Source organism: Abramis brama (assembly GCF_963993115.1).
Source record: "Abramis brama genome assembly, chromosome: 14".
NCBI lineage: Eukaryota > Metazoa > Chordata > Actinopteri > Cypriniformes > Leuciscidae > Abramis > Abramis brama.
In genome coordinates, this window is record NC_139976.1 from 38,528,502 (window position 1) to 38,548,501 (window position 20,000).

The window sequence follows — 20,000 nt, forward strand, 5'->3', positions numbered from 1 at the left end:
AAATATTAATACATTTCAAATGTTTTTTTTTTAATGAAATGTAAGGATGCATTAAATTGATCAAAAGTGACAGTTATAATGTTACAAAAGATTCTATTTCAGATAAATGCTGTTCTTTTGAACTTTCTATTCATCAAATAATGAGGGTTTCCACAAAAATATGAATTGTTTTCAACACTGATAATAATCATAAATGTTTCTTGAGCATCAAATCATCATATTAGAATGATTTCTGAAGGATCATGTGACACTGAAGACTGGAGTAATGATGCTGAAAATACAGCTTTGATCACAGGAATAAATTACAATGTAGCATGAGTGTAGTTGATTTCAGTGAGTGTCCAGAGTCACACGGATCCGTGTCTCGTCCCACAGGCCCGTATCGAGGAGCTGGAGGAAGAACTGGAGGCAGAGAGAGGATTACGGGCCAAGGTACAACACACACATCTCCTGAACACACACATCTCCTGAGCACACACATCTCCTGAGCACGCACATCTCCTGAACACGCACATCTCCTGAACACGCACATCTCCTGAACACGCACATCTCCTGAGCACGCACATCTCCTGAGCACGCACATCTCCTGAGCACACACATCTCCTGAGCACACACATCTCCTGAGCACATAACCTCAGATCTTTCCCAAAGGATTGCCAGATAAGCAAAACTCATAAATCACATGACATGCCACCCGTTAGCTTATCTGGGAGTTTAGATTGATGACAGTGTTTGTGCTGCTCTACATCACATCTGAAAATACCTGCAAACAATTACATCAACCTTCAGCTTCCCTGCTGTAAATCGACAGCAGGGTTTTGCATGTTTAATATTTTGTATAATACTAGTCATAAGCGTATTTCCAGTACGTGCCTCAGGCTTGCATTCGCATATCAGGAAATTACTCGAAAAACTTCAACAATTAGACTGGATAATTTTAGTATACAATATGTCATTTAACAGGTTGGATTAGTAACATCATTGAGTAAAATACCTACGTCTAATTCAAATATTTTGACAAATAATTCAAAAATAGCACAGAAATAACACAGAAATGTCTCAGGTTACGTTGTAACCCTGGTTCCCTGAAGACGTTCCGTGAAGCACGTGTATAATCAGTCCAATGGAAAGACGAGACGTCATAGGTGGGTGATGTCATTCTGAAAAGCCGAAGCAAGTCGATCACAGGCATGCAGGGAGTATGGCAGGGTGACGCAGCGTCTCGTTCCCTCTTCAGGGAACCAGGGTTACATTCGTAACCTGAGACGTTCCCTTTCAAGGGAACTCGAGATGCTGTGGGAACACGATACCCACGACGCCATAATAACAAATGCCTTAAATTTGATTGTTCGATTTCGTGAATCGCTGTGAATCTGTTTAAAAGAGTGATTCGTTGAAGAATCAACCATCACTGGCATCTGTATGAGTTGTTTGAGTGTGATATGAACCATGCCGCTAACCTGTGTGACCCTGAGCAGATCTGATGGGTATCAGTAATCATGTGGACTGGTTTGTGTTGTGTAGACGGGGTCTGGCACTGGTTTGTGTTGTTCGCTCACGAGAGCAGGAGTCTCCGCTTCAGGTTAAATCAGCTGCATCTGGAATAACACACAAGTCTTTATCACACTGCTCCTGTCTGAGTCTCCGTCACCATATGAGTGTATCAGCACTGAGAGACTCAGTCTTCATGCAGATCAATCTTCTGTTTCTGCTTAACCGTATGGTTAAAGCATTGACTAGGCATTTTTTTCTATTTAACTAGCAACTGCCTAGCAACCACCCAGAACGACACCCTAGCAACTGCCTAGCAACTGCCTAGCAACTGCCTAGCAACACCCTAGCAACCACCCAAAACACTCTAACCAACTGCCTAGCAATGGCCTGGCAACTGTCTAGTAACACCCTAGCCCAGAACTCATTAACTATCACTAATAACACCCTAGAAACTGCCTAGCAACCACATAGAAATGCCCTAGCAACACCACTGCAACTGTCTGGCAACACCCTAGCAACCACCCAGAACAACCAAGCAACCATCCTAGCAAATCACCCAGAACTCCCTAACTACCAAAAAAAAAAACCATCTAAGAAACTGCCTAGCAACCACATAGCAGTGCCAATGCCCTAGCAACCCCCAGAAAACCCTAGCAACACCCTAACAACCATCCTAGAAACCAACCAGAATACCCTAGCAACACCATAGAAACTGTCTGGCAACACCCTAGCAACCACCAAGAAATTCCTTACAACACCCTAACGACCACCCTAGCAACACCCTAGCAGTTGCCCAGAACACCCTTATTACCACCTTTAACATCCTAGAAACTGCCTGGCAACCACATAGCAATGCCCTAGCAACCACCCAGAACACCCTAGCAACTGCCTAGCAACACACTAGCAACCACCCATAACACTCTTGCAACTGCCTAGCAACCACCCAGAACACAATAGGAATTACCTAGCAACCACCCAGAACACCTTAGCAATTGCCTAGCAACACTCTAGTAACCAACCTAGCAACTACCCAGAACACTCTAGCAACTGCCTAGCAACCACCCAAAACCACACCCTAGCAACCACATTGGCAACCACCCAGATCACCCCAGCAACTGCCTAGCAACACTCTAGCAACCACCCAGAACACTCTTGCAACTGCCTAGCAACTAGGGTTGGGCGGTATTACGGTAATATCATATACCGCGGGGTCTTAGTATCAGTTTCAATACCGTCATTACTGGCACTTATATATAATATATAAGTATAATTTATTTAATGCCTAAAAATGCTTGTGTGGTTGTCATCAAGTGACAGTGTGGAGGAGAAAGAGAGAGAGAGAGAAGGGAGAGGCGGTAAATACTGTCGAGGCAATTTGTAAATTGTGCAATAAAAAGGTGACCGCAAGAGATGGAAACACCTCTAACCTAATGTCGCATCTCCGAAACAACCACCCACTCACTGAGGCGAGGATGCATTTTGCCCCGAGTTCATTAAATAAGCGCATTAGTTCATTTGTTAAAATATTATAATGTTATTTTATATTTTCATCTATGTTGATAATGAAAAGTGAACAGCACGAGTTAGATGGGATGCATCGGGAGTCAGACATTTTGACCACTTAATTAAGTTTCGTTTTGTAAAAGGCCTTTCTTTAAAGTGAATTTCGTTGTTTGTAAAATTTCGTAAATTGTAACTTAATTTTAATAAATTTTTCATCAACCAATTGCCTGGATTTAATAAATAAGAATCCAATATAGCAGACAATATCATGACATGATCGTGCGCGCCGCGGTCACTTGCATTGAAATCTCATCATAAATTAACCGTTCAGTGTATGCCTCACAGACATGACAGATAGGCCTATATCTAAATAAAGCTTGAAATTTCATTAAACGAAACAATTCAAAACGAAAAGAAATAGGCCACTGCTGATTATTTAATCCATGATGTGCATTTCTCTCTATGCACGTTCATACGGAGATGGCGATCATCAAATTCACTAAACGAAACTATTCAAAACGAAAAGAAATAGGCTAGCCTACTCTCTGATTAATCCATGATGTGCATTTCTCTCTATCGTTCACTATGGAGATGGCGATCGTCAATTTCTTTAAACGAAACAATTCAAAACGAAAAGAAATATAGGCAGCATACTCTCTGATTAATCCATGATGTGCATTTCTCTCTATAGGCGCGCGCGCGCGTTCACTACGGAGATGCCGATCGTCAATTTCTTTAAACGAAACAATACAAAACGAAAAGAAAAAGGCTAGCCTATACCTTCTGATTATGTAATCCATGATTTGCATTTCTCTCTATATATGCGCGTTCACTAGGAGATGGCGATCGTCAACTGAACTTAATCTTTGCAGCAGAAGCATGACAGAAAAGTTGTATTAATAAAAATCAATGGACGCGTGTCACCGGATTAACAAATGCACTTCTTGCTTGTTGCACGCACTCATTTCAAAATAATGCGATATTATGTTGAAAAAAAATTATTAATAATAATAAATCTTTAATAACATTTGATTGAATGTTGAATGCTGTGCTTGTTTAATTTAATAAAATTAATACTTTAATTGTGATAATTAAAATAATTAAATATTATATATTAAGTGTCCCATTTTTGATCCTTTATTAATAGTATTTATATTATAGCACCCCCTCAGCACCTGTTAAAAAAATATTTGGCGCCGCCATATTATAACGGCCCACATATTAATAAAAATAGTCAAGTCTAAATCGGGCTCGGGCTCATAATTACATTTGATGTCGTCAGCCGGGCTCGGACACAATGTGCACGGTTGGGCTTGATTTTTTTTTTTTTTTTTTTTTTTTTTTTGCCCAATCTGGTATTCAGTTTCTGAACGGTGTAGACACAAGCCAACAGTTTGGTGACGCTGTCTGAGCCTTATGTCATAATTTTTAATTAGTCACGATAATACGGTATACCCGGGTAAAATAGGGAGGAGGTTTGACGGTATCAAAATTTAGATACCGCCCAAGCCTACTAGCAACCACCCAGAACACCATAGCAACTGCCTAGCAACCACCCAGAAAACCCTAGCAACTGCCTAGCAACCACCCAGAACCACACCCTAGCAACCACCCAGAAAACCCTAGCAACTGCCTTGCATTGAAGCTCATTTGCACTGATGCATCACTAGCTCCCGCTCGCTCATGTGATCAGACAGAAGCTGTGTGTGAAATCACACACACTAGTTAACACTACATTACTCTGAAACTCACATTTCACATCCACATTAACTTGAGTTTCACTGCGCTTGATCGTTCATGTGCTGTGATCTCGTAAATATCATATTTCCCAGTTTATTTCTCTGTAATCTCTCTTTATTAATTTCAGTGTGTGTGGAGATGATAAATATAAAGCTGTATTTGATCAGGATGATTCAGCCGTGAGATACAGACCCTGAAGACGTGTTCATGCTGGGTGGCGTCTCTACTGAGAGTCAAGCCCTGACACGTGTGTGTTTATCATGAGTCCCTGCAGAGGAGCCACACACACACACACACACACACACACACACACACACACTGCATTGTTCTCGCACTGATAGCATCAGCACAGACTCACCAGAGCTTTCCATGGAGGAGTTCAAGCCCTGCTCTCACACACACACACACACACACGGGCACACACATACACACGCGCACACATACACACGTGCACACACACGTACATACACACGCACATACACATACATACATGCACATACACATACATACACACGTGCACGCACATACATACACACGCACATACACACATACATGCGCACACACACACACATACATGCACGCACATACATACACACGAACATACACACGTACATACACATGCGCACACACGCACATACACACACATACATACGCACGCACACATACATACGCACATACACATGCGCACACACATACATACACACGCACATACACGTGCACACACACATGCATACACACGCACATACACATGCGCACACACACATACATACACACGCACATACACATGCGCGCACATATACATACACACGCACATACACATGCACGCACACATACATACACACGCGCATACACATGTGCACACACACATACATACACACGCACAAACACGCACATGCATCGCACAACATATTATTAAAGAGGGCCAGAAGAACTGGAGTTCAGCATTTTTAATCACAAACAATTACAAAGAAACTGCAAGAAAAACATTGAATAAAGATTTAAGTTGTAAAGTAAATAAACTGAAATGGTATTTTCTTATAAAACATTCTCCAATAATCTTTGTTTTATTCACAGCTGTCAAAGCCTGTACATATGGAGCATTCTTGATCATGTCTAATCTTGCTAGCTGATACGCTGGTCATTTTATTGATTTATTGCAGTCAAATATGCAAACAACTCTTGTACAGTAAACTCTTGTACAGTAAACTCTTGTACAGTAATCTCTTGTACAGTAAACCCCTGTACAGTAAACTCTTGTACAGTTGTACAGTAAACTCTTGTACAGTTGTACAGTAAACTCTTGTACAGTAAACTCTTGTACAACTCTTGTGCAGTAAACTCTTGTACAGTTGTACAGTAAACTCTTGTACAGTTGTACAGTAAACTCTTGTACAGTAAACCCCTGTACAGTAAACGTGTACTCTTGTACAGTAATCTCTTGTACAGTAAACCCCTGTACAGTAAACTCTTGTACAGTTGTACAGTAAACTCTTGTACAGTTGTACAGTAAACTCTTGTACAGTAAACTCTTGTACAGTAAACCCCTGTACAGTAAACGTGTACTCTTGTACAGTAATCTCTTGTACAGTAAACCCCTGTACAGTAAACTCTTGTACAGTTGTACAGTAAACTCTTGTACAGTTGTACAGTAAACTCTTGTACAGTAAACTCTTGTACAACTCTTGTGCAGTAAACTCTTGTACAGTTGTACAGTAAACTCTTGTACAGTTGTACAGTAAACTCTTGTACAGTTGTACAGTAAACTCTTGTACAGTAAACTCTTGTACAACTCTTGTGCAGTAAACTCTTGTACAGTTGTACAGTAAACTCTTGTACAGTTGTACAGTAAACTCTTGTACAGTAAACCCCTGTACAGTAAACGTGTACTCTTGTACAGTAAACTCTTGTACAACTCTTGTACAGTAAACTCTTGTACAGTAAACTCTTGTACAACTCTTGTACAGTAAACTCTTGTACAATTGTACAGTAAACTCTTGTACAGTTGTACAGTGGACTCTTGTACAGTAAATTCTTGTACAGTTGTACAGTGGACTCTTGTACAACTCTTGTACAGTTGCACAGTAAACTCTTGTACAGTTGTACAGTGGACTCTTGTACAGTAAACTCTTGTACAGTTGTACAGTAAACTCTTGTACAGTAAACTCTTGTACAGTTGTACAGTAAACTCTTGTACAGTTGTACAGTAAACTTGTACAGTAAACTCTTGTACAGTAAACAGTAAACTCTTGTACAGTAAACTCTTGTACAGTTGTACAGTAAACTCTTGTTCAGTAAACAGTAAACTCTTGTACAGTAAACTCTTGTACAGTTGTACAGTAAACTCTTGTACAGTAAACTCTTGTACAGTAAACTGCTGATACTGTAATTCCTCAGTTTCTCCTTCACTTTTAGCGCTTCACTCACTTTTGTGTGGTTGTATTTATTCTCGTTCTCATCGTATGTGCTTATATTTCACTGAAAGTGAAGAAACACACTTTTGCGTTGCAGATCTGCTTTTTGCGTTGCAGATCTGTGTTGTTGTACAAACAAATGTCTTTGTTCGTTTTAATAAGCATCTGCTCAACAGACTTTTATTGCTCTGTTTAACTCTTCTAGATTTGAAAACAAACTTTGCCTTCATGTGTGTTGTGTTAAAATGTTATGATGGAGCCTGACTTTGCCTTCGGCTCTTGGAGCGCATTAAAAATCAAATGTTTTTAATGTTTACCTTCTGTAATATAATGTTATGTTTTAGCATGATACCAGACTCTAGAAGTGTGTGTGTTTGTGTTAATACATCTGACTAGACGATGTTATGCTTGTTTCTAATCACTTCCCCACATCTGTCACCAGCTCTACACACACTCTCTCTCTCACTCACTCACACACACACACTCTCTCACTCTCTCTCTCTCTCACTCACTCACTCACTCACTCACTCACTCACTCACACACACACACACACTCTCTCACTCTCTCTCTCTCTCACTCACTCACTCACTCACTCACTCACACACACACACACACACACACACACACACACACTCTCTCTCTCTCTCTCTCTCTCTCTCTCTCTCTCTCTCTCTCTCTCTCTCTCTCTCTCTCTCTCTCTCTCTCTCTCTCTCTCTCTCTCTCTCTCTCTCTCTCTCTCTCTCTCTCGGGATGACACAAACTTGGGATGAGCTTCAGTCATGTGATCGTGTGTGATGTGTGTTTGTGTCATGTAATTATGTGTGTGTGTTCAGCTGGAGAAGCAGCGAGCGGATCTGACTCGTGATCTGGAGGAGTTGTCAGACCGACTGGAGGAAGCCGGAGGAGCCACGGCCTCTCAGGTCTCAGATCAGCCTTTATTACTCACAATATATCGGATTCTTCCAGGGATTCTCGCTGGCTACATACACTGATTATTTAAAGAATAGTAAATTAAAATCAAATTGCACACTTTTTTTAATTGCATACTTCAAATACACACTACTGTTTAAAGGTTTGGAACAAATGTAAAAAATGTCACAAATAGTATTTCTGGGTCCCAAACACATCAGTAGTTTTTACTTACTGTGAGTTACACGGAGAGAATGACTTAAGTGTGTGTGTGTGTGTATGTATGTGTGCGCGTGCATGTGTGTGTGTCTGTGTGCGCGTACGTACTGTGTGTGTGTGTGTATGTGTATGTATGTGTGCGCGTGTCTGTGTGCGCGTGCGTACTGTGTGTGTGTGTGCATGCAAGGCAAGTTTAGCATATTTCATACACTATGGTAAAGTGCTTTACACAGAAAGGAATTAAAATAATCAAAAAATATAAGCAAGGAAAATTAAAACAGTCATAAAAGGAATTAAAAGAGTAAAAACACAGATAAACTTCTCATCTGGCAAAACTTCGGTGTATCATATTTTTCACGACTCCCAGTTTTACTGTGAGATTTTCCCATGTTGATCACACTGTGTCTGTGGTGTTCTTTCGGCCCGCATAAGAAATCTATTTGACATCTCCAATAGACCCCATTTGTTCCTAAAATGTGTGTGTGTGTGTGTGTGTGTGTGTGTGTGTGTGCAGATGGAGATGAATAAGAAGCGAGAGCAGGAGCTGCAGAGGTTGAGGCGAGAGCTCGATGAGTCTGCGCTTCAGGCGGAGTCGATGTCCGTCGCTCTGAGGAAGAGACACTCTGAAGCACTGGCTGAACTGGGAGACCAGTGTGAGAGTCTGCAGAGAACCAGAGCCAAACTGGAGAAGGAGAAGCAGAGTCTGCGGCTGGAGGTCGACGACCTGACGGCTTCTCTCGACACACTGCAGAAAGCCAAGGTCAGAGACTCTCAACATCACGTTTACAGGAACTTACACAAAAGTGTGGAATGTATATCCTCCTGGGACCCAGAAAAAAAAAGTTTTTTGAATTTAGTTTTTTTCCATGTCATCACACTGTTTAGAGCACAATAAACAAATGGTAAAAAAACATTTTTGAAAAATAATATTTTATTCATACGTAATGCTATGTCCTCTGTAGTGGATGCCAGGACTAAGTTGTTTAAAAAATAAAATGACATGAAATTATATGTATAGGCAAAAACAATGGGATTTTTTTTTTCAATCACCAATAAATTTGGGGGTTTCAGGATTTTTTCAACCAAAATTTGTATAAAGATTATTCTCAACTATGTTATGAAAGAAATAACGGAATGTATTGATACACCATTTTACTTTATGCAATATGTGGGTAAAATGTCCATAAATTAATATTCCCATTCAATGCAATGTATCTATAAACTGTATCTAATTTGCACCTTAATGTGTTCTTGGAGCAACATTTGATGAAAAAAGAAGTGTAATAATTGGAGTAATAATTGGCAACATTTGAATAATAATATCTAATATTTCATAGGAATATTGATGTATAATTTATTTCCATATTCACTTGTTGTGTCTCACAAAATGCCTGATAAACATGGACACGTATCATGGACACTACAGTGGACACGTATCAAATCAATGCCCTGTTCTGGAACAGAATTCTTTTTATTTATTTTTTTAAACCCCTTAACATTTTTCTGAGATGTTGTTTTATGAAATACAATCTGAAAAGTAGTCCAATTTAAATTATAATTACAATATATTATCATATTTCCATAAGACTACATTTGATCACTAAATTAATGTCAGACATTTTTAAAGACCAAGGAAAAGTTGTTTTCATGGTGAAACCTCCAAACATTTCGTATCTCTGAAAAGTCCTGAATGTGCTCTTTACAGGACACCCAGGTTGTGTCATGTGACATGTATGATGTCAGAGAAATTCACTAAAATATAATGTCCACTACAGTGGACAAAAGTCTATTCTTGGGTCCCAGGAGGCTATGACCAGCAAACCACCCTAGACTCGTTTGAGCAGTTTTGTTTCAGCAAGAACTATTTTAAATGCTTTTTTCTTATTTTGCTCTGTGAATCTCGCTAGATCTCGTCTCGTGCCTTTCAGCCAGCTCTGTGTGACATGAGCAGGTTAAAGGGACAGTTCACTCAAAAATGAAAATTAGCCCATGATTTACTCTCCCTCAAGTCGTCCTAGGTGTATATGACATTCTTCTTTCAGACGAATACAATCAGAGTTATATTAAAAATGTCCTGGCTCTTCCAAGCTTTATAATGGCAGTGAATGGCTGTTTCTGTTTTAAAGCCCATAAAAGTGCATCTGTCCATCATAAAAGTGCATCTGTCCATCATAAAAGTGCATCTGTCCATCATAAAAGTGCATCTGTCATCATAAAAGTGCATCTCTCCATCATAAAAGTGCATCTCTCCATCATAAAAGTGCATCTGTCCATCATAAGTGCATCTATCCATCATAAGTGCATCTATCCATCATAAAAGTGCATCTGTCCATCATAAAAGTGCATCTCTCCATCATAAAAGTGCATCTCTCCATCATAAAAGTGCATCTGTCATCATAAAAGTGCATCTCTCCATCATAAAAGTGCATCTGTCATCATAAAAGTGCATCTCTCCATCATAAAAGTGCATCTCTCCATCATAAGTGCATCTATCCATCATAAAAGTGCATCTCTCCATCATAAAAGTGCATCTGTCATCATAAGTGCATCTGTCCATCATAAAAGTGCATCTGTCATAAAAGTGCATCTGTCCATCATAAAAGTGCATCTGTCCATCATAAAAATGCATCTGTCCATCACAGATGCACTTTTATGATGGATAGATGCACTTTTTTAAGCTTCAAACTGTTGGTTGCAATTCACTACCATTATAAAGCTTGGAAGAGCCAGGACATTTTTTAATATAACTCCGATTGTATTCGTCTGAAAGAAGAAAGTCATATACACCTAGGATGACTTGAGGGTGAGTAAATCATGGGCTAATTTTCATTTTAAATTGTACTACTTCTTTAAGCTCAGATGAAGCTGATGTCATGCTGTATGATCATGTGTCCCATCAGGCCTCGACTGACACACAGCTGAGGAAACTAGAGGAGCTTCTGTGTGAATCCAACGCCAGGAGTGAAGAGCTGCAGAAAACCGTCAGCGAAGTCACTGCAGCCAAGAACAGACTCTCAGGTGACGCTCCTCTCACTGACGTTCCTGAATGACACTGACACTCACAAGTGTGGAGGCAGGAAGAATCTTTTGGAAAGAAATTAATACTCTTATTCACCAAGGACACGTTAAATTGATCAAAAGTGACAGTAAAGACATTTATAATGTTACTAAAGATTCTATTTCAAATACATGCTGTTCTTTTTACCTTTCTATTCTTCAAAGAATCCTGAAAAATAAAATGTATCACAGTACGGACAAATCTTAATCCTACCACAGTCAAATATAACAGGAACGTGTATGTAAAAGCCTTTCTTATATTCAAATAGTCAATTTCTGCGCAACTAAAGATGTTCTTCTAGTAAACCTCAGCTTTTTTTTCAGTTCCTACCACAAACAGTGTCCAGTCAGGAATATTTTACATTCATTGATCTTGTAAACGTACACGTTTTCTGTGAGGTACTCAACATTACTGGCAAATCAGCACAATTTACAACAATGTTATCAAGCTGACTAACAGATGGAAAAAGGACTTGTTTTGGTATTGGAAACATCGACTATGGATGTGAAGAAACGTCTCAGGTTACGACTGTAACCCTAGTTCCCTGAGAAGGTGAATTGCGTGATTGCGTCTGAAGCACTTGTGTCAACTAGTCCGATGGCGAGAGTGAACGTCACGACCAGGAAAGGATAAAAGCACACCCGGTCTGACCGGCGTTAGCTTCGATTTAGCCGAAACAAGCCGATCACAGGGAAGTAGGACGTATGGCAAAGTGACACAGCGTCTCGTTCCCTTCTAAGGGAACTAGGGTTACAGTCATAACCTGCAACGTTCCCTTTCGAGTCATAAAACCTGACAAAAGTGAATGGTGAGGACCAGCCCGCTGCATCACAAACTTCTTGAGGGGATACCCCTGACATTAGGGCCTTGGAGGCCGCCAAACTCCTTGTTGAATAGGCTCTAATGGCCAAAGGTGAAGGCTGGTCCGAAACCTTATAAGCAAGAGAGATAGCCTCAACTATCCACTTACTAACAGTCTGCTTGGATGCAGGAAGCCCTTTCTTAGGAGACCCAAAGCACACTAAAAGTTTATCAGACTTAAGCCACAGGGCAGCTCTGTGGACATAGTTGTCTAGTGCTCTGACTGGACAGATGAGGTTAAATTTTTCATGGTCTTGATCCTTGAAAGGAGGAGGACAGAATGCCTGCAGAACGATAGGCCGCGGTACGTTAGTTGGAACTTTCCGTACATATCCTGGCTTAGGATAGAGGAAAGCTTTGACCATCCCTGGTGAAAATTCCAGGCACGATGGGGATACCGATAAGGCCTGAAGATCTCCTACTCTCTTTAGTGCGGAAATAGCTAGAAGGAACACAGTTTTGAGGGTCAGAAACATATCTGAGACAGAATAAATAAGCTTGAAGGGAGCGACAGATAAACCTTCTAGAACCAGTGCCAGATCCCAAGCTGGAACTCTGGTACGAACTGCAGGCCTCAGCTTCAGGGTGCCATGAAGGAAACATGTTATCAGAGGGTCTCTCCCTACACGTAGACCACCCAAGGGGACATGGTAAGCTGCTATAGCTGCAACATATACCTTCAGTGTGGAAGGAGATAACCCTGATGAGAAACAATCTTGAAGGAACGCTAGTATTGAATCCACAGGGCAATTAACTGGATCCCATTGTCGTCGATTACACCAAGAAGTAAAGCCATTACACCCTTCACGTAGGGTTTATTCCATGACCTTTGTGGAGGTCGGGAAAGAATGGAAGTCCCCTTGGTGGAGGCACTGTGCTTGGTGTAAGAAAGTGCTTGTCTAATAAACTTTTGGGACGAGCGCCTTGTTTCTCGGCTGGCCATTCAATATTAAACTTTGACACAGCGCGAGATAGTACCTCCACCAGCTCCTCGTATGCTTGGGAAAGAGCTGGCGATTCATCTTCCCCCGTTTCAATGCTCAGCACATCCAGTTCCTCAGAACTAGACCGCTGAAGCACCGGTGCCTCCTTCAGGGCGGAAGGAACCGACGCCGGAGAGAGAGCACTGGATCCCACGGGTAGAGGCTGAGAAAGGGCGGGGCCCATCTCAAACCCCGCCGTGAGATCCATTTGCGATCCCCACGTTAAGAGGGTTAATGAACCGCAGGGAACGCTCACCTGAACACACTCCTCGAAGGCTGACAGAGCATGCTCCGCTCCCAAACACATCACACAAAGTTTGTGTTTATCTCCACCTGTGAGATAATGAGGGTAAGGAGAAGCACACAACTTGAATAATTGCTTGGCGTTCGCCATGATAAATTTATTGAGCTGCACAATATCAGGACAGACAGTAATAAATATAACAGACAGTAATAACACAGAGTGCTTGCTGAGGCACAGAAGCTGACGCCGGTCAGACCGGACGTGCTTTTATCCTTTCCTCAGGGTTTTTCCTACATAGAGAATTACGAGGCGGTCGCCTCCGTCAAACTTCGTGCCGCCTCCGGCTCTCGACAAAACTCGGACAGACAGTCACATGCTCAGATACACTTTTTCCACCGTGACGGTTCTGTTGCGGGTTCCCGGCCTGTGTCCATTCTCAAACCGATAGTTTGCCGATAGTGCTGCGCGGATCATAATCCGCGGGTCGGGCGGGCCGAGTAATAAAAACATAGGCTAACATTCCAGTTACTCGATATATTAGTAATAATGTGTTGAGTTTAATAAAGACACGGAACTCTCATCACGGTAAAACGCAATGAACGTGCGTCACTCTTTTACTTTCGTTTTTCAACAACGTAATTCTCTTCAGGGAAAACCAATCAAGCCACTTGTACACATGGCAAGGCTCAACATTAACGCTTGTCCGGGACACGTGTTTTTTTATTTTTTTGAAGGGACAAGTCAAAGAGATTTGTACTTGCCCAACCGGACAAATGCCCTGATTAAAACAATTTTTAATATAAAAAATAAAATAAAAAAAAAAACTAGGGAGTCACCGAAAACGCGAGGATGAATCTGATTTTATTTCATTTAATGTAAGTGGGGATTGATAGCCTATAGTTGATAATAATATACTGACGTTAACAAAGTTGCGCTGTTGAGGCTCGCGCAGTTATTTATAACATATTATAAAGAAACATCACACGGAGTGCTGTTTTCCTGAATACCATCATGACTGAAACCGAGACACTGATTTCATAACAGTTCAAAAAACAAATAGATAAAATTAAGTCACTTACGTTTTAGACGCAATGACTGTTTTTGTTCTGTTTCAGCAGCGAAAATAGTTCCAAACAAAGATCACCGCAGAACCACCGCGCATCTCACAGGAACACTCAGCCATGTTTCATTACTGAATCATTCAGCGTTTTGAACGAATCGGTTGAGTCAAAGATTCAATAACCCCATTCATAAACTGCCTCATTCTGAATAAATCAGCCGTTTGAACGAATCGCTTGAATGGCTCGCTCATTAAGACGGTCGCCTGCCGCCACCTACTGGCGGTTTAGTTTCATAAAGTATCATTCTTTTCAACATTCCTTATTTGTATATTCAAAAAATATTTAAAACAATCTTATAATCTCATTTAATACAGTTGTAATTTTTCAATGTAAATTATTTAATTTAATTGGTAACAGCCAAGTGTCTTATTATTCTAATTGAATGTATTGATCAAATTTAAGAATTTGAAATGAAATATGGAGCATACATCAAATAAAATTGGGGGGGGGAAATGCCCTTTATAAAGATAAAATAAAATATTCTGATAAGAGTGTTTTCCAACAGTGATGTAATGAAACATTGACAATTTAAGTTTGAAGGGAGTAAAGCCTCTGTTTAGGCCATTAAAGAAATATAATTTTGCCAAAAGAAGAACTTTTATTTTAAATAAATGTTATAGTTATCTGTTATCTATGATTATATGTTGTATTATCATGCTTAACACTGAGAATTTGAATAATTGTAATGTGATGATCAGATGCAGATATCTAAATCAAAGAATATCATAGTTTGGGCGTTTGGCGGTGGATTATTTATTTTTAACAGTGGATTCAGGAGACTCAAAGTGCACCAGATTAATGAATTTAATCTTTAAAATGTACAACATTTTCTTCCGGGGGGGCATGACCCCCGACCCCCCTGGAAGTACCGAGCTCCACCCTCAAAAATACTGTGGGAAACACAGTAGGCTATATGATGGTTTATGGAAAATACTAATTTAATTATCTTATTATTAAAATGTATGATCAGGATTTTACCACCTCCGCCTCGTTTTGACCAGGAAAAACCCTGTTCCTGGTCCTGACGTCCCGCCCGTGACGTTCACTCTCGCCATTGGACTAGTTGACACATGTGCTTTAGACGCAGTCACGCAGGGGCGTTCCCAAAGCGGCATCAACGCAGCACGAGTTCCCTCGAAAGGGAACTACAAACCATCCATTGTTTTCCAGCCAGTTTCTTTTTTTATTTATGGAGATATATTATTGGGTCATTCCGAGTCAACTCAACCAGAGCTCCCAGGCTAAAAATTTAATTTTGATAATTTTTTTGTCTGGTGAAAGAAATGCATAAATGAAGAAGAAGAAAGACAAAATATTAAATGGATTTTGTCTACTATTTTGTAAAAGGGATCAAAATGACAGTTTTCACCTGAGATTTGGAGCCAAATTACAGGGGGGGAAATGATTTTAGAAAGACGGCAGCATCATTATTTTATTTTTTACAATAATTAGTAAATTTATTATTTTATTAGTATTATTAGTATTATTTTATTAGTCTATTAGTAAATTTGTTGACTACCAATCTTTCTCATTATATGCCAATGGTGACAGTTCAAAAATTTAGTTTTTTGCCCCATGTTTGCATGCCTGTAACTCAAGAAGTAATAAATATATCTTAATATCCTTTTAGATTTTGGTTTTCAACAAACTTTCCTTTTGGTATCCTCATTTTAAGGTCCTGAGAGGAACTATTTTATGTAACTAGTGCAAAATAGATTTTTTTTTAAAGGAAATGGGGGTGAAATAGTAAAATTCCCATTAAAATATAGACCTGTGCTAAAATGTACGCAGTTGGCATTAACACAGGTAAAATGATAAAATAAAAAAAACTGAAAAAGACAAAAATGCCCATAGGGATGCACAAGGGTTAATCCGTGTGCTGCTCCGGTTAAGCGTTCGTTAAAGTGGTTTATAAGTGTTCAATCTTGCCTTTGCAGTTGAAAACAATGAGTTTGCGAGGCAGATGGAGGAGCTGGAGAACAAGGGCAGCCACCTGAGCCGCTCCAGAACCCTGCTGATGTCCCAACACGAGGAGCTCAAGAAACAGCTCGAGGAAGAGCTCAAGGTGTGTGTGATCCCAGCAAGGAATAGCCGTCATTTCTCCATCTAGATTCACTATAGACTTGATATAGTCCGGCTGTGAGTAACACACTTCTAGCCAAAGTAACCTTGATTTTGCCAAAATAACTTGTGAGATGTATGATATTCCATCATATCAGCAAAGAAAACAGTGATTACAAGGTGTTTGATTTAATTTCTTCACTCATTTCATTTCTTTATCTAAATGATGACTAGTCTATTCTTTGGCTCTGGTTTAGACGTCTATAAAAATTTTACTGACAGCCTTGTTTTACTGACAGCCTTGGACGGCTATTAGACGTCTTTTAAACGCAAAATTGCTTGCTGGGTTCCTTCATCTGTCTCTGGCGAGGATCCAGGCAGTGTGTGAGTGATGTGGTTGTGTGTGTTCAGGCTAAAGCGGCGTTGAGCGGCGCTCTGTCCGCGGTCCGCCAGGAGTGTGCCGTGTTGAAGGAGCAGCTTGAGGAGGAGCAGGAGAGCAAGCAGGAGCTCCAGCGTCTCGTCTCTAAACTCAACAGTGAAATCTCGCACTGGAGGAGCCGCCTCGAGGCCGATGCCATCCAGCACTGCGACGAGCTCGAGGAAACCAAGTATGCATCAATGGTGTAAACGTACTGACACAGCTAATGTGGTTCCAGGTCAAAAATGAACCGCATTTTCAAGTTGCATGTAAATCTCTCATTGTGCTATTATGTGTGTATTAGAGCTGCACGATTAATTGTTAAAGTCCCCCTGTAGTCAATCATTTTATCCCTTAAAACTCATATTTTTCCTTGAATAAAAATGAGAATAAATAGCTTGAATGTAACTCGACACCCTTGCCTCATTTAGTATATGTGATTCTATGAATATGCAAATGAGCCCCGCCTCCAATCACTCACTAGATTATTAGAGCTGCACGATTAATTGTTAAAGTCCCCGTAGTCAGTAATTGTTATGGCTATTATTGTTTTTCCAATATTCCCTTTCATGGAGTGTGTAATAAAGCTGTTTGGGTAACACTTTACAATAAGGTTCATTAGTTAACATTAGTTAATGTATTAACTAACAATGAGCAATACATTTGCTACACTATTAATCTTTGTTAATGTTAGTTAATAATAATCCAGCTGTTCATTGTTTGTTCATGTTAGTTCACAGTGCATTAACTAATGTTAACAAATACAACCTTTGATTTTAATAATGTATCAGTAAATGTTGAAATTAATATGAACTAAGATTAATAAACGCTGATGAAGTATTGTTCATTCTTAGTTCATGTTAACTAATGAACCTTATTGTAAAGTGTTACCGCTGTTTGTGAATGTAAACGTTCTGTAAAATTGTAAAGTCGAAAGTGCTCGATAAATAAAGCTATTGTCTCCCAAAAGAAAGAATCGACTCTGAACACGCACTGATCCAGATCAAAACCAAGTCTGGATTACATGATCTAATCCCATTTCAGAATCCTTTTTTACTTTTTAAAAGCCCATTTTTAAGATTTGATCTGATCCACTTCTTTGGAGCAACATCAGCATGCCATCGCTGTGTCCACGACTCTCGTTCTCCTCAGTAACGGTGTGTGTTTCAGGAAGAAGCTGTGTGTGCGACTGCAGGAGGCCGAGGAGGCGCTGGAAGCCACGCAAACCAAGAGCTCCAGCCTGGAGAAGAGCAAGCAGCGTCTGCAGGAGGAGCTGGAGGAGCTGAGTGTGGATCTGGAGAAGGTCAGAACCCGTCTCTGATCAACACTGTCACGCATGCAGCTCTCAGAGTCAGTGCAAGTAGAGCAGTGCCATATAGGGCTGTCAAAATGGCTGAAAAGCTAAACTCGAATTTCTCTCTCAAAGGGACAGTTCACCCAAAAATGAAAATTATCTTATGATTTACTCAACCTCAAGTCATCCTAGGTTTATATGACTTTTCAGACGAATACAGCCAAAGTTATATAAAAAAAATGTCCTGGCTCTTCCAAGCTTTATAATGGCAGTGAATGTCTGTTTCTGTTTTGAAGTCCATAAAAGTGCATCTGTACATCATAAAAGTGCATCTGTACATCATAAAAGTGCATCTATCCATCATAAAAGTGCATCTGTCCATCATAAAGTGCATCTGTCCATCATAAAAGTGCATCTATCCATCATAAAAGTGCATCTCTCCATCATAAAAGTGGCATCTATCCATCATAAAAGTGCATCTATCCGTGATATTAGTGCATCTGTCCATCATAAAAGTGCATCTATCCATCATAAAAGTGCATCTGTCCATCATAAAAGTGCATCTATCTATCATAAAAGTGCATCTGTCCATCATAAAAGTGCATCTGTCCATCATAAAAGTGCATCTATCTATCATAAAAGTGCATCTGTCCATCATAAAAGTGCATCTGTCCATCATAAAAGTGCATCTGCCATCATAAAAGTGCATCTGTCCATCATAAAAGTGCATCTGTCCATTATAAAAATGCATGTATCCATCATAAAAGTGCATCTGCCATCATAAAAGTGCATCTGCCATCATAAAAGTGCATCTGTCCATCATAAAAGTGCATCTGCCATCATAAAAGTGCATCTGCCATCATAAAAGTGCATCTGTCCATTATAAAAATGCATGTATCCATCATAAAAGGGCATCTATCCATCATAAAATGTATCCATCATAAAAGGGCATCTATCCATCATAAAAGTGCATCTGTCCATCATAAAAGTGCATCTATCCATCATAAAAGTGCATCTATCCATCATAAAAGTGCATCTGTCCATCATAAAAGTGCATCTGTCCATCATAAAAGTGCATCTGCCATCATAAAAGTGCATCTGTCCATCATAAAAGTGCATCTGTCATCATAAAAGTGCATTTGTCATCATAAAAGTGCATCTGTCCATCATAAAAGTGCATGTATTCATCATAAAAGTGCATCTATCCATCAAAAGTGCATCTATCCATCATAAAAGTGCATCTATCATCATAAAAGTGCATGTATCCATCATAAAAGTGCATCTGTCCATCATAAAAGTGCATCTGTCCATCATAAAAGTGCATGTATCCATCATAAAAGTGCATCTATCCATCATAAAAGTGCATCTATCATAAAAGTGCATCTGTCCATCATAAAAGTGCATCTGTCCATCATAAAAGTTCATCTGTCCATCATAAAAGTGCATCTGCCATCATAAAAGTGCATCTGTCCATCATAAAAGTGCATCTGTCCATCATAAAAGTGCATGTATTCATCATAAAAGTGCATCTATCCATCATAAAAGTGCATGTATCCATCATAAAACACTCTCATACAAACACACACACACACATAATGGGGGCAATGGTTTTTTTCCCTCTATTTTAATGGGGTTTTTTCTCCTTTTTTTTTCCCAAATAAAAATCAATCAGTCACAATGCAG

At 39.9% G+C, this 20,000-nt stretch overlaps 1 protein-coding gene across 3 annotated transcripts in view; it reads left to right on the forward strand.

The window, feature by feature from the left end:
* The window catches only part of LOC311095813 (uncharacterized protein MYH16), a 108,131-nt gene that overhangs the window by 34,607 nt on the left and 53,524 nt on the right, over positions 1-20,000 (forward strand). For all 3 annotated transcript variants that reach the window (XM_084134619.1, XM_084134618.1, XM_084134620.1), the window contains 7 exons: positions 376-432; positions 7,983-8,069; positions 8,792-9,037; positions 11,178-11,295; positions 16,482-16,609; positions 17,017-17,213; positions 18,194-18,326. In XM_084134619.1, the coding sequence (XP_083990745.1) occupies positions 376-432; positions 7,983-8,069; positions 8,792-9,037; positions 11,178-11,295; positions 16,482-16,609; positions 17,017-17,213; positions 18,194-18,326 (966 nt within the window). The remainder of the gene's footprint in view (positions 1-375; positions 433-7,982; positions 8,070-8,791; positions 9,038-11,177; positions 11,296-16,481; positions 16,610-17,016; positions 17,214-18,193; positions 18,327-20,000) is intronic.